At 50.5% G+C, this 17,793-nt stretch overlaps 2 protein-coding genes across 2 annotated transcripts in view; one reads left to right on the forward strand and one right to left on the reverse strand.

Moving 5' to 3' along the window:
- The window catches only part of Mmp24 (matrix metallopeptidase 24 (membrane-inserted)), a 29,903-nt gene extending 20,567 nt beyond the window's left edge, over positions 1 to 9,336 (forward strand). Inside the window, exons 5-8 of the mRNA XM_013010742.1 lie at positions 179 to 393; positions 3,603 to 3,741; positions 4,092 to 4,358; positions 6,659 to 9,336. Of these exons, the coding sequence (XP_012866196.1) occupies positions 179 to 393; positions 3,603 to 3,741; positions 4,092 to 4,358; positions 6,659 to 6,996 (959 nt within the window). The 3' untranslated portion in view covers positions 6,997 to 9,336. The remainder of the gene's footprint in view (positions 1 to 178; positions 394 to 3,602; positions 3,742 to 4,091; positions 4,359 to 6,658) is intronic.
- A 1,485-nt stretch (positions 9,337 to 10,821) lies between these two features.
- Eif6 (eukaryotic translation initiation factor 6) lies at positions 10,822 to 16,770 on the reverse strand. Its single transcript, XM_013011007.1, has 7 exons — positions 16,651 to 16,770; positions 16,325 to 16,462; positions 16,157 to 16,242; positions 13,824 to 13,999; positions 13,156 to 13,332; positions 12,779 to 12,960; positions 10,822 to 11,112 (listed from the first exon to the last, which is right to left on the reverse strand). Exons 2-7 carry the CDS (start codon positions 16,429 to 16,431, stop codon positions 11,103 to 11,105), a joined length of 738 nt encoding a protein of 245 aa, XP_012866461.1. The 5' UTR covers positions 16,432 to 16,462; positions 16,651 to 16,770; the 3' UTR covers positions 10,822 to 11,102.
- Positions 16,771 to 17,793: the final 1,023 nt, after the last annotated feature.

Raw genomic sequence — 17,793 nt, forward strand, 5'->3', positions numbered from 1 at the left:
AAGAGGAGTGTCTCTATCCAGTGGCTATTTCTATTTACTTTTTGAAGATTGGGGGAGTTAACTCAGGGTGAATTGATGGGTGGCCAGGTGACAGGCTTGACCAGGAGCTGCCTGCAGTAATGGTAGAAAGCCCCAGAGAACCATTGGCTCTTCTCTAAGATGCAGCCTCTCTCTCCAGGACCACCAGCAGAGCCTCTGGAGCCCACAAGGCCCCTCCCTACACTCCCAGTCCGCAGGATCCACTCACCATCTGAGAGGAAACATGAGCGCCAGCCCAGGCCCCCTCGGCCACCCCTTGGGGACCGACCATCCACTCCAGGCACCAAACCCAACATCTGTGATGGCAACTTCAACACGGTGGCCCTCTTCAGGGGCGAGATGTTTGTGTTTAAGGTAGGGCTGATGGACAGGTGCCACTGAAGTCCTTTTACTCCTTCCCCCACCACAGACTTGGGGAGACTCTTGCTCTGGAACCAGGCTACTGTAGAGCTTGGACAAGAACTGGCCTAGTGGCCAGGACCTGGAGGTCTCTTTCTGGTGCTGCCAGGTAAGTCAGCTTGTTTCCAAGAGGTGAAGGGACAAATATTGTTGGGTTGACAACTTGCTTGGGGGTTAATGATGGGGATGGAACTGCAAATAGTTTCTGTCTTGACATTGAGCAAGTTGCCCTCCTCTGAACCTCAATTGTCCATCTGACACTGGGGGAAATCATCCTTCTAGTAATGACTGTGTGAAGATCAAACTGCTATGCAGACAGGCTCAAGGTAGGATCAGTGGTAGCTGAATCTGCAGATCCTGCCAGGTCCTGAGACACTGGCACTGGCCAAGCTATATCTTATCATCCATTCTGGGCTTGTCATATAAGCCATGGCTGACTGGGCATGATGTTCTGCAGACTTGGCCCATACTGGGTGTCAGTTTTAGTATAACATCTAAAGGTCAGAGGATCAAGAAGCAGGACAGGACTGAGGAAGAAGCTGAGCAGCAATGTAGACCTGTTACCCTCATAAAGAACTCTAGAGGCAGAATGGCCCATCAGACTCATTCCATGTTGGCCCCAAATCACTAGGACTTTATACTATCCTGTCTCACTCATGACCAGTGGGAAAGCTCTCTGAAGCCAACACCCCCCCCCCCCAGATGGGCTGACAATGGAAAATTTCCTTCTGGCTTCACTTCTGGCCACCAGGGCAGCAGTGTTCACCGATCTGGTTAGCTGTGCAGCAAGTCTCCATCACACTGGGCAATGGAGGTTTCCCCAGGGAACTTCGAGTACAGAGCAAGAAGTAACCAGCCTCAGTCGCACTCAGTGGTTCTAAGGCATATCATTTGGCCTTTTCTTTTTCTTCCAAGTTGTGGGGCTTGAACTCAGGGCCTGGGCTCTATCTCTGAGCCTTTTTACTCAATGCTAGCATTCTACCTCTTTGAGCCACAGCTCCACTTCTGGTTTTCTGGTGGTTAACAAGACATAAAAGTTTCATGGACTTTCTTTCTTGGGCTGGCTTTGAACCATGATCCTCAGGTGTCAGCCTCCTGAGTAGCTAGGATTACAGGCACAAGCCACCAGTGCCTCATCATTTGGCCTTTCTCAAGATAATATCTCAGCAACACCAGTGATGAGGAAAAAAAAACACCTGAAAACAATGCTCTAAGTTCAAGCCTCACTATTGCAGCGTGTGCACACACACACGCACGCACGCACGCACGCACCCACGCACCCACCCACACACAAAATATCTCAGACTGGGGCTGGGAAGGTGGCTCAGTGGTAGAGCGCTTGCCTTGCATGCATGAGGCCCTGAGTTCGATTCCTCAGCACCCCATAAGCAAAAAGAAAAAAGCCAGGAGTGGTGCTGTGGCTCAAGTGGTAGAGCGCTAGCCTTGAGCTGAAGAATTGAGGGACAGCGCCCAGACCCAAAGTTCAGGCCCCACGACCGGACCAAAAAAAAAAAAAAAAATCTCAGACTGATTTGGAAGAGTTGTGAAGTCAAAATGAAGCTTTAAAGAAGTCAGAATAAAAATCCATTAAAGCCAGTGCTGGTGGCTCACACCTATAATCCTAGCTACTCAGAAGGCTGAGATCTGCAGATCATGGTTTAAAGCCAGCCAGGGAAGGAAAGTATGTGAGACTCCTATCTCCAATTAACCACCAGAAAACCGGAATTGGTGCTGTGACTCAAGTGGTAGAGTACTAACCTTGAGCTGAAGAGCTCAGGAACAGCATCCAGGCCCAGAGTTCAAGCCCCACTGAGGACCACTCCCCACCCAAAAAAAATCCTTTAAGCCAGGTGCTGGTAGCTCATGCCTAGCTACGCAGGAGGCTAAGATCTGAGGATCGCTGTTCCAAGCCAGCCCAGGCAGGAAAGTCCATGAGCCATGAGATTCTTTTGTTGCTGTTGTTGGTCATGGGGCTTGAACTCTGGACCTGGGTGTTGTCCCTCAGCTCTTCAGCTCAAGGCAAGCACTCTACCACTTGAACAACGGTGCCACTTCCAGTTTTCTGGTGGGTAGCTAGGATTACAGGCATGAGTCACCAGCACCCAGCCTATGAGACCCTTATTTCCAATTAACCACCAGAAAACCAGAAGTGGTGGTGTGGTTCAAGTGCTAGAGTATTTGCCTTGAGCTAAATTGCTCAGGGACAGCTCCCAGACTCAGAGTTCAAGCCTCAGAACTGATCCCCCCCGCCCGCCCAAAAAAATCCCTTAAAAGACTAGAAATGTGGCTTAGTAATAGAGTACTTGCCTAGCATACATGAAGCGCTGAGTTCAATTCCTTAGTACCACAGAAACAGAAAAAGCCAGAAGTGGCGCTGTGGCTCAAATGGTAGAGTGCTAGCCTTGAGCAAAAGACGCTTAGGGACAGTGCCCAGTACTTGAGTTCAAGCTCCAGGACTAGCAAAAAAAAAAAAAAAATCCTTTAAAAATATTAGCTTTTGTGCCATTTTTCACAAACCGTATTCTTTGTGAATCCATTTTTCTCTCCCCCCCCCCCACCGTCAGTCAAGGGGTTTAACTTAGGGCCTGGGCACTGTCCTAGGCTAGCACTCTACCACTTTGAGCCACAGCACCACTTCCAGTTTTCTGGTAGTTCATCAGAAATAAGAGTCTCACAGACTTTCCTGCCCTGGCTGGCTTCACATTGCAATCCTCAGATCTCAGCTTCCTGAGTAGCTAGGATTATAGGCATGAGCCACTGGCACCTGGCTCTAAATTCATTTTTCTTTGTTCCTCTCCAAGTGTTCATAAACAAGTAAGGCTTTTATCCTTCCCATTACTATACTGGGATTCCCAAGGTTACCTGGCAATCCGTGACTCTCTGCTGCCCTCCTGTGGCTTCTCTAGGCACCAGCATCCTCCTTTCCAGCTTTTCCATACCTCCTCCCAAACCAGGTTTGGTTCATTGTTCTTGGACAGTTAGGGAGGTTTAAATGATGAGTTACATGAGCATCCTCATAAAAGTTAGAAGCAGCAAATGGATAGATACCAGGGAGATTGTGAGGCTAAGCTCACAGGATGGTGTTGGGTGAGGCTTGAGTCCCTGGGCTGAGATGACTACATTCACAGGCAGGGCCTGCTATATCCCTTTCTCTCTTCACCTAGGATCGCTGGTTCTGGCGCCTACGCAATAACCGGGTGCAGGAGGGCTACCCCATGCAGATTGAGCAGTTCTGGAAAGGCCTGCCTGCCCGCATAGATGCAGCCTATGAAAGGTCTGATGGAAGATTTGTCTTCTTCAAAGGTAATGAAGCTTGTGCTATGAGACCTGAGACAGTTCCCTGTCCTTGAGATGTCCTTTATCCACTCTAAACTGGAAGAGGTGGGGTAGGAAGCATATTTCCTCCAAGGGCCCTTCTATCCCTAACAGAAAGGCACAGGATTGCCTGACACTGTCACAGAGGAGAGAAGAAAAGGTCACGGGGGTTGAGCATAGGACGTAGACATATGGAACACATCGCCCAGGATCTGTGATTAGGCTCTGGCTTCTTGCTTCCAAGATCCACTGAGGCCAAAGACTGACATTCTGTAGGAAAAAGATGGATGGCATTGAGTGATTTGGGAATCCTGATCCTGAGCTTCTCTTTCCCACAGGTGATAAGTACTGGGTATTTAAGGAGGTCACAGTGGAACCTGGGTACCCCCACAGCCTGGGGGAGCTGGGCAGTTGCTTACCCCGTGAAGGTATCGACACAGCTCTGCGTTGGGAACCTGTGGGCAAGACGTACTTTTTCAAAGGCGAGCGGTACTGGCGCTACAGCGAGGAGCGGCGAGCCACAGACCCTGGCTACCCCAAGCCCATCACCGTGTGGAAGGGCATCCCACAGGCCCCCCAAGGGGCCTTCATCAGCAAGGAAGGATGTACGTAACGGGCCAGTGAGGCAGGGAGAGGGGGGAGCTGATTTTATATACCCCAGATATACTCTCAGTATATCTGATACCCAGTGTAAGAAATTCAGCCTGCTGGCTGACAGCTGTCCCTCTTGTCCTATTTCACACAGCAAATTAACTAGCTTTCCAGCTACCAAGGCACACATTTTCACCTGCAGGAATGACTCACAATTGAGATGTTTTTGTGGGCTGAGTTCATTCCTTTAAAACAGTGGTCCTCTGCTGTTCTCTAAGAGCTCCTTGGTAGTCAGATCTGAAAAGTAATGATGAATAAGGGGTTGCCCAAAGGTTCTTATTTACAGGGCTTAAGACAGACAGCTGGAAAGTAAAGCTTTAAAAAGATTATGAGATATTTCTTAAGCTCTTCCTGGAAGAAAGTTGGCAAAGGGACTCATAATCTGTCTCCCTACCTACAAGACTAGGGACTTCTCTCAATAGGAGGGGTCAGATCTTGCTAGGTGCAGAAGAGGCATCCATAATTGTTGATAGGGTCAAAAGCAGACTCTGAAGCTGAAGGATATCTTAGGATGGAGCAAGCACAAGGCACAAGGCCCTGAGTTCCAACTCCAGTGCTACAAAAAACAAGTGAACAGGGCTGGGAAGGTGCCAGTGGCTCATGCCTATAATCCTAGCTACTCAGGAAGCTGAGATCTGAGGATTGCAATGTGAAGCCAGGCAGGGCAGGAAAGTCTGTGAGACTCTTATTTCTGATGAACTACCAGAAAACTTGGTGCTGTGGTTCAAAGTGGTAGAGTGCTAGTCTGGGACAGTGCCCAGGCCCTAAGTTAAGCCCCTTGACTAACGGTGAGGGAGGGGGGGAGAAAAATGGATTCACAAAGAATACGGTTTGTAAAAAATGGCACAAAAGCTAATATTTTTAAAGGATTTTTTTTTTACTAGTCCTGGAGCTTGAACTCAAGTACATAAGCAGAAAAAAGCCAGAAGTGGTGCTGTCGCTCAAGTGGTAGGGACTAGCCTTGAGCTGAAGAGCTGAGGGACAGTGTGCAGGCCTACAGTTCAGCCTCCAAGACCCCCCCCCAAAAAAAGACGAACAACAACAACAACAAAAAGCAGACTGTAGAGCCAGGGTAGGTGGGTTCACACAGATTATCCACACCACTTTCTATGAATTTTGGAAAAGCAGTTTTTTCAGTATCCTCTATAAAATGAAGATAATAATGGCATTTGCCTTAATATAATGTCTTTGTAAGGATGCCTGCACATGTCTACACTATGTAAGTTTTAGCTTTTTTTTAAACAGCAGCACCTTCTTATTGGGTTTATGTAAAATGACAGGATTCACTCACTCCACAATAATGGCTGAGAACCATTTTGTATGGAAGAGGGGATTAGGATATAGCAGTGCACAAGATTTGTGTAGTTCTCATAGCATCAGAAAACAAAGCAGCAATAAAAGCTAGGAGGAGAATAAATACTGTAGATAGCAACGAGGCAGAGGATGTCACATTAGAGACCACTGTCAAGCTCACTACTTCTAAAGCCAATGGCCACAGGGGACAGCAGTTGTCAGCTGGTTTGTGTACCTGATGGTGTAAACATGTGATCTTCCTTTTTGAAGAGCCTTAGAGACAGGTGACATCAAGGACCTTGACCAATGAAATTCCCTTCCAAGGTAAAAGCCAGCCAATGAGGAGAGTCTGAGAGTTGTTTTCCTATCTCTGGACTGCTCAGGCTGTTGCTGAGGGCCTAGGAATATCTGGCTACCTAGGAAATGACTTGGCAGACCTGCCCAACTTTTCCTTCCAGCCTTTCCCATTTCTTCCTAGAAGGGCCCAAAGACCCTGCACCTGTGTTGCACTATGTGCCAAGTCAAAAATAGTTCATAATTGTGGAGAGATAGTGTCTGTGGTCAACAGAAGAAATCTTGCTCCCTTGGCTCAGGCAGCCCTGGAGCGCAGAGTGGAAGGCTTGATCTGGCCCTCATGAGACAGAGCTGTCTCTAGGCTGAGAATGGTCCTGTCTGGACAGCACAAATTGAACCATTTCCCAGTTCTACTTAAATTTCCTCAGTGGATTCCCACCACCTATGAGCTGATGGGTCCCCTTCTCTGTAGCTTGTTGTTGACTCCACAGTGCAACCAACCACCCTACTTCCACAGTTCCAACAGTGCACTCCCTCTGCCTCACATGCCACCCATCCCTCAGAGTTCCCCTCCCACGCACTGCCACAGCACCCTATACCCTTGTACTGACCCTGAACGGTGCCAGCAAGTGCTCTGGACAGGTGATGCTGAGCTCTATTTCTGCAGATTACACCTACTTCTACAAGGGTCGGGACTACTGGAAGTTTGACAACCAGAAACTGAGCGTAGAGCCAGGCTACCCACGCAACATCCTGCGTGACTGGATGGGCTGCAATCAAAAGGAGGTGGAGCGGCGCAAAGAGCGGCGGCTACCCCAGGATGATGTGGGCATCATGGTGACCATCAATGACGTACCAGGCTCTGTGAATGCTGTGGCAGTGGTCATCCCCTGCATCCTGTCTCTCTGCATCCTGGTGCTCGTCTACACTATCTTCCAGTTCAAGAACAAAGCAGGCCCTCAGCCTGTCACCTACTATAAGCGGCCAGTCCAGGAGTGGGTATGAGAAGCCCAGAGCCCTCTCTGTCCACTTGGTCCGGCCATCCAGGCCCTTCCTCACCAGGGTCTGAGGGGCAGCTCTGGCCACTGCCCACTGGGTCCAGCAGGCCCCTAGGCCAGGGTCGTACAGCTGAAGTGGTGGGTGCATTGGTCTAGGCTGAGTGTGGGTTAGGGAGTGATGGTGGCTGTGCCCCAGGGTGGGTGTCTGGCACCCAGTGGCCAGCCTTCTGCCCTGGGTCCACTCCCTCAAGAGAATAGGCCAGGCCCCATCAGAAGGCAGGGACCATACCAGGAGGAGCCCCTATGGTCACTGAACCCTGTGGTATCACTGTACCACAGCTCTGGTCCTGGCTAGGACCCAATACCTTCTGTGGCAAGCCAGCACTAGCTCACATCCCCCAACTGGGAGATGCCACTAGCCCCCCGTCACCTTCTGCCAACACCTGCTGGTCAGATGTCCCTCTACCTTTACCCCCACTGTCCTCCAAGGCTACAGGACCCCTGCTGCCAACGTGGTGGGCAACAAGCCTGGGTTTCTCCTGCTGGCAAACAGCAGATCCTTCAGGAACCCTGCTCCACTTGTCAAGTTTCCTCTGAGACCCAGGATTTAAGGTCACATGCTGCAGGCGGGGCTGTGACCTGGCTGGGTCTAACCAGGACCCAGATGTCATATCGTGAATATTTAAATGTCCTGTCACTACTGTTTAAAGTCCCATTTTGCAAAGGCTGCTTAAGGCTTTAGATGAATTAGAGGTGATTGTCTTAGTGATGAGGCCAGTGTGGCGGTGGCCTTCCCCCAGGTGATAAGGACCAAGGTGCTGCTAAGGTTATGCTAGCAAGCCAGAATGAGCTGGGGCCCTCTCATGAGGCTCAAGAACTGGGGCAGGAACTGACCCTGTTTCCAGAGGCTGATCCAAGTTCGTGGTCATCCTCCATGCCCCTCTCCATTAACCCTGCCCCCAGCCCTGCTCCATCCAGCCTGTTGCTGGTGGCCTGACTAGTTAGGTGAGAGATGGCTCTAGAGATGACCACCACAGTCATGGCCTTGGGAGTACGGTGCAGCCTTCTGCTGTACTCAATGCCCACATCTCCAGCAACCCTGAGGCAACTCAATCTCTCAGCCAGAAGCAGTGTTTATGCTATGATCTTGGCTCTGGCAATCTAGCTTACTGGGTCCATCTTCATGCATTGGTTCTTAGGAAAAGGGTACCCCAACTGGTAGCAGCCCCAAATCTAGGGGCCTCCCTTTTTTACTTTCTTGGACCCACTCTTCACTTCTGGCAGGAGTTGCTAGGGCTCCGCTTGACTTGCTCCAGTCTAGCAGAGGCAGCCCCGCTGGTCACTGAGAAGCCCTAGGCAAGACCAAAGGGTGCAGTGATGACCACTGGCTCTCTGCCAAAGCCAAAAAGCAGTGCCAGGCAGTCTTCAGGGTGCTGGCAGGGTCTCAGATGCCACCCTTACCCTCTGAGCCTGCATGGGCCTTGTCCCTACCCTGTGGCCTCTGAACTCTAGGTTGGCTTAGTCTGTAGCAAAGACAGGGACTCTTGCTGCCCTGGGAACTGTCTCAAGTAAAATCTCTTGTCCCAGAGGCTCCCATGTGAGTTCCACTGTGTCCCCTGTTATCATCATTCTGTTTTTTCTCATTTTGGCCAAGGGCAGGCTCCCTGGGGCAGGCGGGGAACAACTGCAGAGATATTAGTGATTCATAGGTTTGTACAGCGTTTTATACTTTGCAAAGCACTTTATTAGCTCACACCTGTCTACTCACATGGAACTCATGTAGCCCCTGGGAAGCCAAGGGTAACTTTTATCATGCCCTCAGATGAAGCACAGAGAGGTTATTACCTGCTTGGACCATCCAGTGGGCTGGCTAGGTCTTATGTCTCATCTGTGGACCTCTCTAGATCAGTGTCTCCTCTATCCATCTCTTCCTGGCCTCCCTCCCTGCCTCTTCCTGGTTCCTCTCCACTCCTCAGGTTGGTGCTCTCACTTCTTGAAGGCTCTAGGCTCCCCAGGCTCCCCTATTGGCTTCCCGGTACAAGGCCAGCTGAGAAAGAGCAGGAGATGGAGGCAGGCAGCCCACGCTGCAGATGTGAGGGATGCAGGGGCAGGCCCAGAGCGGGCTCAGCCTAGCGGCTTCCAATCACGGATTCTCCTGCCTGTGGTCATCCGTTTGTCCATCCCAGGTCAGGGCAGTCAGAGAGGAGCAGAGCGCTGGGGGGCCCTAGAGCCCAGCCCCCTCAGCCTGGGGAACATCACATTTCTGTGTCGGTCACATTTTAAACTGATCAGCCTTTGTATAATGTTTTTTAAATCATTTCTAAATAAAACAAAAATACACAGAGTGTCATTTCCCTGGGGTATGAGAACAAAGAACGGGTTCAAAGAGAAGGTTTAATTCAGGGGGACGAGGGGGCTTCGGGGTACCTTCGAGTTGCCCCAGATGCATCATCTGCCACATCACTCAGACATCCTCGGATGGGGAGCGGCCGCGTTAAGTAAAGTCACTGCACGTGGCATCGGGACCTGGGCCGCAGGCAGGAGCTCAGTTCTAGCAGTGAGGGTCCGATAGGCCTCAGGCTCTTCCCAGAAAGCCTGGCCTGGATCTAGCTCCGTACAGCACGCAGACAGCTGGGGAGAGGGGTGGTGAGCACGGAGAGCTGCGTGTGGCGCAAGCTAGCAATGAAGTTCAGGGTTGGTCGAGTCTAGATGGAGCCGTACACCTGAGGCAGCTCTGTGGGAACTTCCAGTCCCCAGGACCGGAGTCTCCCGGCGCCAGCGTTGAGGGTCGGCGTGGGGAGGATTAAAGGGCGGGGCGGCAGGCAGCTCACGTGCTCCAGGGCGGCCGCGTCAGTACCAGGAGGTGCAGACGATGAGGAAGCGCACGTCCTCCAGCGGCCCCCACGGGCCGGGCTCGGGCTGGGGCCCCGGCCCTGCCGCGGGAGAGGGCGGGGGCTGCGCCTGCTCGGGGGCGCCCTGGCCTCCGCTCAGTTGAGCGCCCATGGTCTGCCGGATGGGAAGACCGTCTGCTCCGCTTCAGCAACAGCTTAACCCGCTGCCAGCCCCCCTCACCTCTGGCCCGCCAGCCGATCAGCGGCGTACCACTGGAGATCACGTGGAGCCCCACGCTAACGTGATGGCGTCACCGCACCGGTGGAACCCAGGGATTCCAAGCTCAGGGGCGGGAGCACAATGCTAGTGACCAATCCCGCCCAACTGCTCCAAGGCTCCGCCCACGTACTGCCCAGGTACTTAAGACACACAAGCCAGCTTCAGGACTCCCAGCACTCTAAGACAACAATGGCCCCATCCACCTTAGGTCACAGAAGAATGCACTGAGGCAGAGATGTCCAACACTTCCGGGGCCCTCCTGACTGGTAGGAAGTAAGTGGAAAAAACTGGGCGCTGGCGGCTCACACCTATAATCCTAGCTGCTCAGGAGGCTGACACCTGAGGATCACTGTTCCAAAGCCAGCTCAGGCAGGAAAATCCCCGAGACTATGGCCAATTAACCACCAGAAAACAAGAAGTGGCACTGTGGCTCAGCGGTAGAGTGTTAGCCTTGAGCAAAAGCCCATGACGAACCTCCTCCCCAGCCCCCTCAAAAAAGTGGAAAGATTATCATCATCTTGGAGAAAACCAGGACAGAAGTTGGGTGAAAAGTGTGAGAACTATGGTGAAAGGTGCTTCTTCCTCTTGCTCTGGAAGTCTCATCCCTGATGAGGGAGAGAGCTGGTGATGACAACCCCACACAGCTTTCCCAGGACCTTGGAACAGTTGGGGGTTGAGGAAGAGTTTACACAAGGTTGAGGCCCACAAACAACACACTTGGAAAGGTTGAGAGGTATTTAATACCCTTTAATGGGGTGGCAAAAGCCAGCAGAACTCTCATCTAGGAGCCACAGGGACTGACGAGCCAGCATGACCTGGCAGGTTTCTGAGTAACAAGATTCAAGAGATGGCACAAGTGAAGAAGGGCTGGGCGCTCAGTCACTCAGTTCCATTGACTTCTCTGCCACACCTCCCTGCCAGCATCTGGTATAGACTAGCCAAGGCAAGAATAGAGAGCCAAAGTCCAGATGCAGGCACTGGCAGAACAGCATAAAAGGTGACTCATGTGAGGCTGCAGAGAGAAAAAGGGGCTTTGTCAGTATGTTTCACAGGGCACACCTTGCCGCACCCCCTAAACCTTTGTTCAAGAACAGCCCAGAAGGTACACTCTCAGCCTCACCTAATCCTGTTCAAGTTCCAGATGTGTCTACAACCTATGTCACAGTCCAGCAAAGTAAAAATATTCTTTCTGAAGGGTGTGGTGGCTCTAACTTGTAATGCTAGCTACTCAAGATGCAGAAGTCCAGAGAATCTCACTTCAAAGCCAGCCTAGGTGAAGCAATCTCAAGATGCTACACCTTTCAATCGAAATCTCAACTACTTGGGAAGTATAAACAGCTTGTACACATATTTGAAACCCTATTTGAACAGTTTTATAAAGCAAAAAGGTCTGGGAGAATGCTTAAGTGATGATATACCTGCCTAGCAAGTGCAAAAACATGAGTTAAAATCTTACTAACCCCCCTAAAGAAAATAATTCTCTATGCACTCAGATGGGCCAATTTATTCAACAGTTTATTCATAAACTAGAGCTTCAGCTGTGTGGGGTGACTCGCATCTGTAATCCTAGCTACTCAGGAAGCTGAGATCTGAAGATGGAGGTTAAAAGCCAGCCTGGGCAGAAAATTCCAAGAGGCTCTAATTAATTGGCAAAAAGCCCAAGAGTGGAGGTATAGTCGAATGGCAGAACACCAACCTTAAGTGAAAAAGCCAAGCAAGAGCTCTAGGACTTGAGTTCAAGCCTTGGTGCTGGTAATGCAGGTGTGCACAGAGGTACAAGACACACATACACTGACCATGTTGGCAAAAAGGGCAAGGATGCTCAGAGAAAATGGCATGCCCAACTACAAGTGGCCAGGCTGGAGCCAAAATTTTGGCCCCTTTTCCAGAACGTTCTTTTATTAATGTTAATATAAAAGGCCACAAATACAAGGCTAGAAGACAGATCTATTCTCTAGGATTAAATGAAAACATTCTTAATGTAGTTGATAATCATCATCTTAACTCTGAGTAATATACTTCTTAGTTGCCTATCTGGCATCTTCATCATGAAGTTCATGGGCACTACAAACACAGCCCAACCAGAGGCTGGTGAGTATTTGCCTCCTTCTCAATATCCATCTCTTACCTAATTGTACAAGTAAAGACTACCAGAAAATGCTCTACAGTCATTGTGGGTAACTAGCAATTCTGCCTGATTTTAATGACACTTCCTCAAGTTTTATTGTTAAATACAGTATTTTATTACAGTTTTAGGAGGTATTATCAGGTTTCAGAAACTTGAGGAATGTTTGTTCTTTAAATGATTAGGATATTTCAAAATCTCTAGAGTTAAGGATCCATTTTTGTTTTTAACTCAGAAAAATTCAGATTGCAATTTTGTTGCAGTATCCACCTTCAACCATTCAAGACTAAGTAGTCTCCACATTTTTCCTAGCCAACAGTCCATGTCTATCTGATACAGACATAAACTATAAAAACATGGTCAATGAACAAATAAGACATAGCATAGGAAAAGTTTGCCTACAGAACTGAGTGTTTCAAAATGAAGATGAGCAGACCCACAAGACACGTTTGCTGGCTTTGTCCTATCACTACTTAGCAGCTGCTTAACCTAGGCTGCATCTTCTTCCCTTGCCCTCAAAGGCAAAATGAGCCCCTACAATGGCCCCAGGTACCTGTCAATGAGGGAATCCCGCATGCTGGTGGCAATGGTGCTCGGCTGGGCTTCATTCAGCTTGAAGACACTCTCAACCACGGACAGCTCAGTGCTGGTTGTGTCCAGGCCGCAGAAGGCACACCAATCATTCACCACCATCCCTGCAGCAATCACCTCGCTCCCTCGGTTCACAGTGCCCGCCTGCCAAAGGATGGGCTCAGCATGGCACCAGGCACCAACAGCCAAATTCTTGCCTCCCCAGTGAGGACTCTGCTCCCAGAAATCTGCTCCCTGGCCTGCAGCTCCAATCCCAAAGTAAAATAGATAATAATGACCCAGACCTGCAAACAGATCTGCCTCGGCAGGAGATGGGGTTCAGAGAGTAGGAATGCTTACCACAAGGGGGACCTGAAGAAGAGAGGATAGCTCATCCTGGTCTTCAATTGAAGTTTTGGGGTGCACCAGTCCTCCTTGATTGCTGAAGACACAGTAGCTTCCTACGAGCACCTGGTCAGCAACTGTCTGTCTGAAGACTTCCACCTTGAGTACATCAGCCAGAATTTCTTCTGTTTCCTGTTAGCCAAAGGTACTGTGCTCAGGGCCTAGAACACTTTAGCCAAAACTACTCAAGAGTTTGGCTTCTGGGCCCTTATTTCTCCACTACATACCTGCATATGGAAGCTTCTCTCAGACTGGGGAGGATACAGCTTACAGTCGGTCAGCTAGGTAGCCTCTAACACCTAGGCATGCCCAGAACATCTAGAGGCTGGCCTACATTGGCTGCCTTTTCTCCTCTATACTAATCTCCCCCCCCCCACTCCAGTTCAACTGTAATCATCTATACTAGATGAGCCAATCTCCCAACCCTAACGGATTAACGTCTACCCCATCTTATGATTGCTAACCATACTACAAAGGCCTTATTAGCATTATTTCTATAAGTATGTGAAGTTGAGAGAGCCAAGATAGAAAAAGAAACTACTTCTTGTCTCAGGGAAAGAGCCAGTGGCTAACCCCTAATAAGGCTGGTTGTGTGACTCTTGGGCCAAGTGGGGCTGCCTCACCCTGTCCAGGTCTGGGTGAACCAAGGCCACATAGTCATTGCAGGTGGTAACATTGCCCAGAGCTGAGAGCCGCTCCTCCACCCGTCGGATCTGCACCGAGTCTGGCAGGCAGTTGCGAATGTGCTGCAATTCCTGGTCAGTGGTATTGTTGGGTACCAGGAGTCCGTGCCTGTTCCCTGGAGAGACCCAAATTGGAAGATGGGGGCAAAGACAAACCACGAACATAAAAGTTGCTTTTGGGGCTGTAAGGGACACCCTTATGAGGATATCACTACCCAGCCCAACCCAGTTCATCTGGCTTCCCTAGGATAGTTTTAAACTCAGATCCTAGCCCTCCAACTCAAACCAAGGGAACCAGGGACTCCCTGGGAAAACTTCAGTGGTCCAGGAATCTATCCTAATAAGCCTTGTCCCTTCCACCATCATCGAGGGATGACAGGGGAATTGAAGCAGGACTAACAGAAAGGTTCTTGGCATTATAAATTTTATCTTTCTACTTAAAAATCCAGCTAGCAGCCAGGCGCTGGTGGCTCACGCCTGTAATCCTAGCTACTCAGGAGGCTGAGATCTGAGGATCACGGTTCAAAGCCAGCCCGGGCAGGAGAGACCATGAGACTCCTATCTCCAATAAACCACCAGAAAACCGGAAGTGGCGCTGTGGCTCAAGTGGTAGAGCGCTGGCCTTGAGCTGAAGAGCTGAGGGACAGCGCCCAGGCCCAGAGTTCAAGCCCCACGACCGACAAAAAAAAAAAAAAAAAAATCCAGCTAGCAGTATACACCTCCCTTTTTAAAGACTGTCAATACCAAGTGTTGGCAATATATGGAGGAAATGATCAGTGTAAATTGGCCAACCACTGCAGATAGTTAGCTGGCATCTAGACCTACTACAGTGAACATCATCTCACTGCTAGGTATTATATATCTAATGGAAATACAAACATATGTCCATATTTACACAGCATCAATATTCCAAAAAGACCAAATGGAAAACTGCCCAAATGTCTATTTTCATTAGAATGGAAGAATACACTGTGGTATCCTTACACAAAAAAAATTACCTGCATTATATAGTAACATGTGGCAACTAAACCTCTTGAAGCCACAATTCTAAACCTGTGAAAGGACCAGGCTAAAATCTCCCTTATGTCAGAATTTGCTTCAAGTCTTCTGAACATGATTTGTTGTTGATATCAGGGTGTTTTTAGTGAATCAAAAAATACATAGGGCCACCATAGATTAAAAAAAAAAAACAACCAAAAAACAAGAAATTAAGCTGGGTGCTGATGGCTCATGCTTGTAATCCTAAACTCTTCAGGAGAATGAGCTCTGCGGATCACGATTCAAAGCCAGCTTGGGCAAACTGTGCGACTCTTATCTCCAAAAAACTATCCTCCAAAAAGCCAGGAATGGAAGTGTAGAGCTAGTGTTGGGGGTGGGGGGAGCTGAAGGGCAGGCAGTGCCAGGCCGAGTTCAAATCCAAGGACAGGCAACCAAAAAAATTAATTGGAGGGGGAGGGGAATTTCTATGTGACCCCAATATGCAAAACTAAGAAACAAGGGGTAGCAGTAATGATACACAGATTAAAGAAAGGACCCAAAGCCAGAGTCAACAGTGCTTTAAGAGGTTAGGAAATGGGGACGCCTCTCAGAGATGTGGTAAAGTGAATTTAAGACTTAAATGTAGCTAAATAGAGCCGGGGGCCAGTGGCTCACGTCTGTAATCCTAGCTACTCATGAGACTGAGATCTGAGGATTGCAGTTCAAAGCCAGCCTGGGCAGGTAAGTCTGTGGTACTCTTATCTCCAATAAACCACTCAGAAAACCGGAAGTGGAGCTGTGGCTCAAAGTGGTAGAGCTTTGAGCTGAAGAGCTGAGGGTTAGTGCCCAGAGTTCAAGCCCCATGACCAACCAAAAAAAAAAAAAAAAAGCTGAACAGGATGACCCAGAATTTAGTCCCACAGATGCAGAAACAAATGCTCAGAAGGAGGAAGCAATGTGACTCCTGGGAGACGAGATGCAAATCCTCCTCCACCCAAGGTGTGGAACTTGGTGAGTCTCAACTTCCTCCACAGCCAAACGAGCTCAATTCCCATCTCCCAGTGGCGTTTCGAAACAGGAGTGTGGTCCAGAGTGAAAGTGCTTAATTCACAACTACTCCCGGGCTGAGCGAGCGACCTTTGCCAAAGAGGTTGCGACAGTCTCCACAATCAACGGGAGGCAGTCAAGGAAAGCCTGGAAATCCCCGGTCACGCCCGCGTCCTTTCCACGAGTGTGATTAACGAGTTAGCGAGTGATGTGCGGCCCTCGCCCGCGTCGTCCTCCGTCGGCCTTACCCACACACATGCGCCCGATGATGCGGCAGCCCGCGATGGACGCGTGCACCACGGGGACGGTATCGGAGAGCTCGCCCTCGAACACACTGTGGGGACAGGGACTCGGTGGTCACCGGCCGGGAGCCCAACCCCGACACCCGGCCCCCCGCCCGCCTCCACTGGCCACACCTGTAGAAGTTCTCCGATCCTCCGATAGCCACCAGGCAGTAGGAGTTGGTGAGCTTGGCAAAGCATCCGATCTCACAGTTGTTCTCGAACGACGCTCGGACCGCCATGTGGGACGCCTAGGGGCCGCGCGACCGGGACTTCGGGGAGAGCAGATTCTCACCGGGACGCCGGGCCCCCGGCCTCGGCCTCAGGCCCCGCCCCGCCCGCCCCCTCCGCCCTCGGGCCCCGCCCACTGCATCCCGCCGGGGTCGCGGGTCCAGAATCCTCCCGCCCCTACCTCTCCCGCAACCTCAGGTTCCGGAACTGACCCTCGTGGCCCCCCTCACCTGGTCTCCAAGGGGCCTCAACTTCCACACGCCGCGACTACTTCTCGCCCTCCAAACTGGTTTCCGTTTCCGCCTCGGTCCACAGGGTCTTCCGGGAGAGCCCGGCGTGTCCAAGTACGCATGCGGCCACTCTAGCTCAACCTTCTGAGGGCTCTATGGCCTATGCCTCGGCCGCCGCCCCGCCCGGCCACGCCCCCTCCAGGCCCCGCCCCTAGCATTCTTGCCTTGTTTGTTCGCTCATTCATTCGTTGAGGGGCTTTGTAACTGGGAGGTGTAATCCTCCCACGCTGGGGGAGGGAGGGAGGGAGGGAGGGAGGGAGGGAGAGAGGGGAGGGGAGGGGGAGGGAGGAGAGAGGAGAGCCTGGGGTGACTCAACTGGGATTAAGGACGGGTGTGGATGGACCAGATTGAGAAAGAGGACAAATCCAGCTCTGTCGTGAAAACAGAAATCCCTGATCTGAAGCAGAGGCGGGAGTGAAGGGCTGAGGATTGAGATTTGGGGCTCATGCCTGAGGCGAACAAGAACCAGGATGAAAAGGTTGGAGAAGCAGAGGAAAACAGGCTGAAGAAAGTATCGGAAAGAGGAACGAGGGATGAAGCGGGATCTTAGGATCCCGCTCAGAGGGGAAGAGGTCCAGAGTGAGTAAGGATGTGGGAATGATTGGCTTCCCATCTCTCCACAGTGTGTTTTGCCACTCGTGCTCCATCATTCACTTTCTGTCCCCCTTAGTGGTGTTGGCCAGGGTCATTGCTTTCAGGGGTGGAGTGAATTTGGCCTACCTTTTGCAGAATCTGCAAACTGTTTAGTGAGTCTCAGGATGTCACCGGGAGCAGAAGGGGCTTGGAACCCCTGACCTCAAGCCTTCCTTGAAACCATCCTTTCTGCTCCAAGAGACCTGCTGTAATCAGCTTGGTAATTCCCCTCCCAGCCCCAATCTGCAGTTGGTTTCAAAATACATTGGACTGCTGTTGGGTCTAGCCATAACTGCCTTTATTGATTTTTATTATGTATATGGTGCCAGAAAAGTGACAAACTCAGAAAGAAAAAAAAAGCCCAAAACCCAAGGCAGCATGTGCTTCAAGAGACACTCAGCAATGATGTGTGTGTGTGTGTGTGTGTGTGTGTGCTATGTTTGTCCTCCC

The sequence above is a fragment of the Dipodomys ordii genome, unplaced genomic scaffold (genome assembly GCF_000151885.1).
Source record: "Dipodomys ordii isolate 6190 unplaced genomic scaffold, Dord_2.0 Scaffold13, whole genome shotgun sequence".
NCBI lineage: Eukaryota > Metazoa > Chordata > Mammalia > Rodentia > Heteromyidae > Dipodomys > Dipodomys ordii.

Coding starts and splice junctions, on each gene's coding strand:
- Eif6 (XM_013011007.1), bottom strand. CDS start 16,431: ATGGCGGTCCGAGCGTCGTTCGAGAACAACTGTGAGATCGGATGCTTT. Junction 16,243..16,324: donor GGATCGGAGAACTTCTACAG/GTGTGGCCAGTG, acceptor CTGTCCCCACAG/TGTGTTCGAGGGCGAGCTCT. Junction 13,333..13,823: donor TTCACCCAGACCTGGACAGG/GTGAGGCAGCCC, acceptor TTTGGCTAACAG/GAAACAGAAGAAATTCTGGC.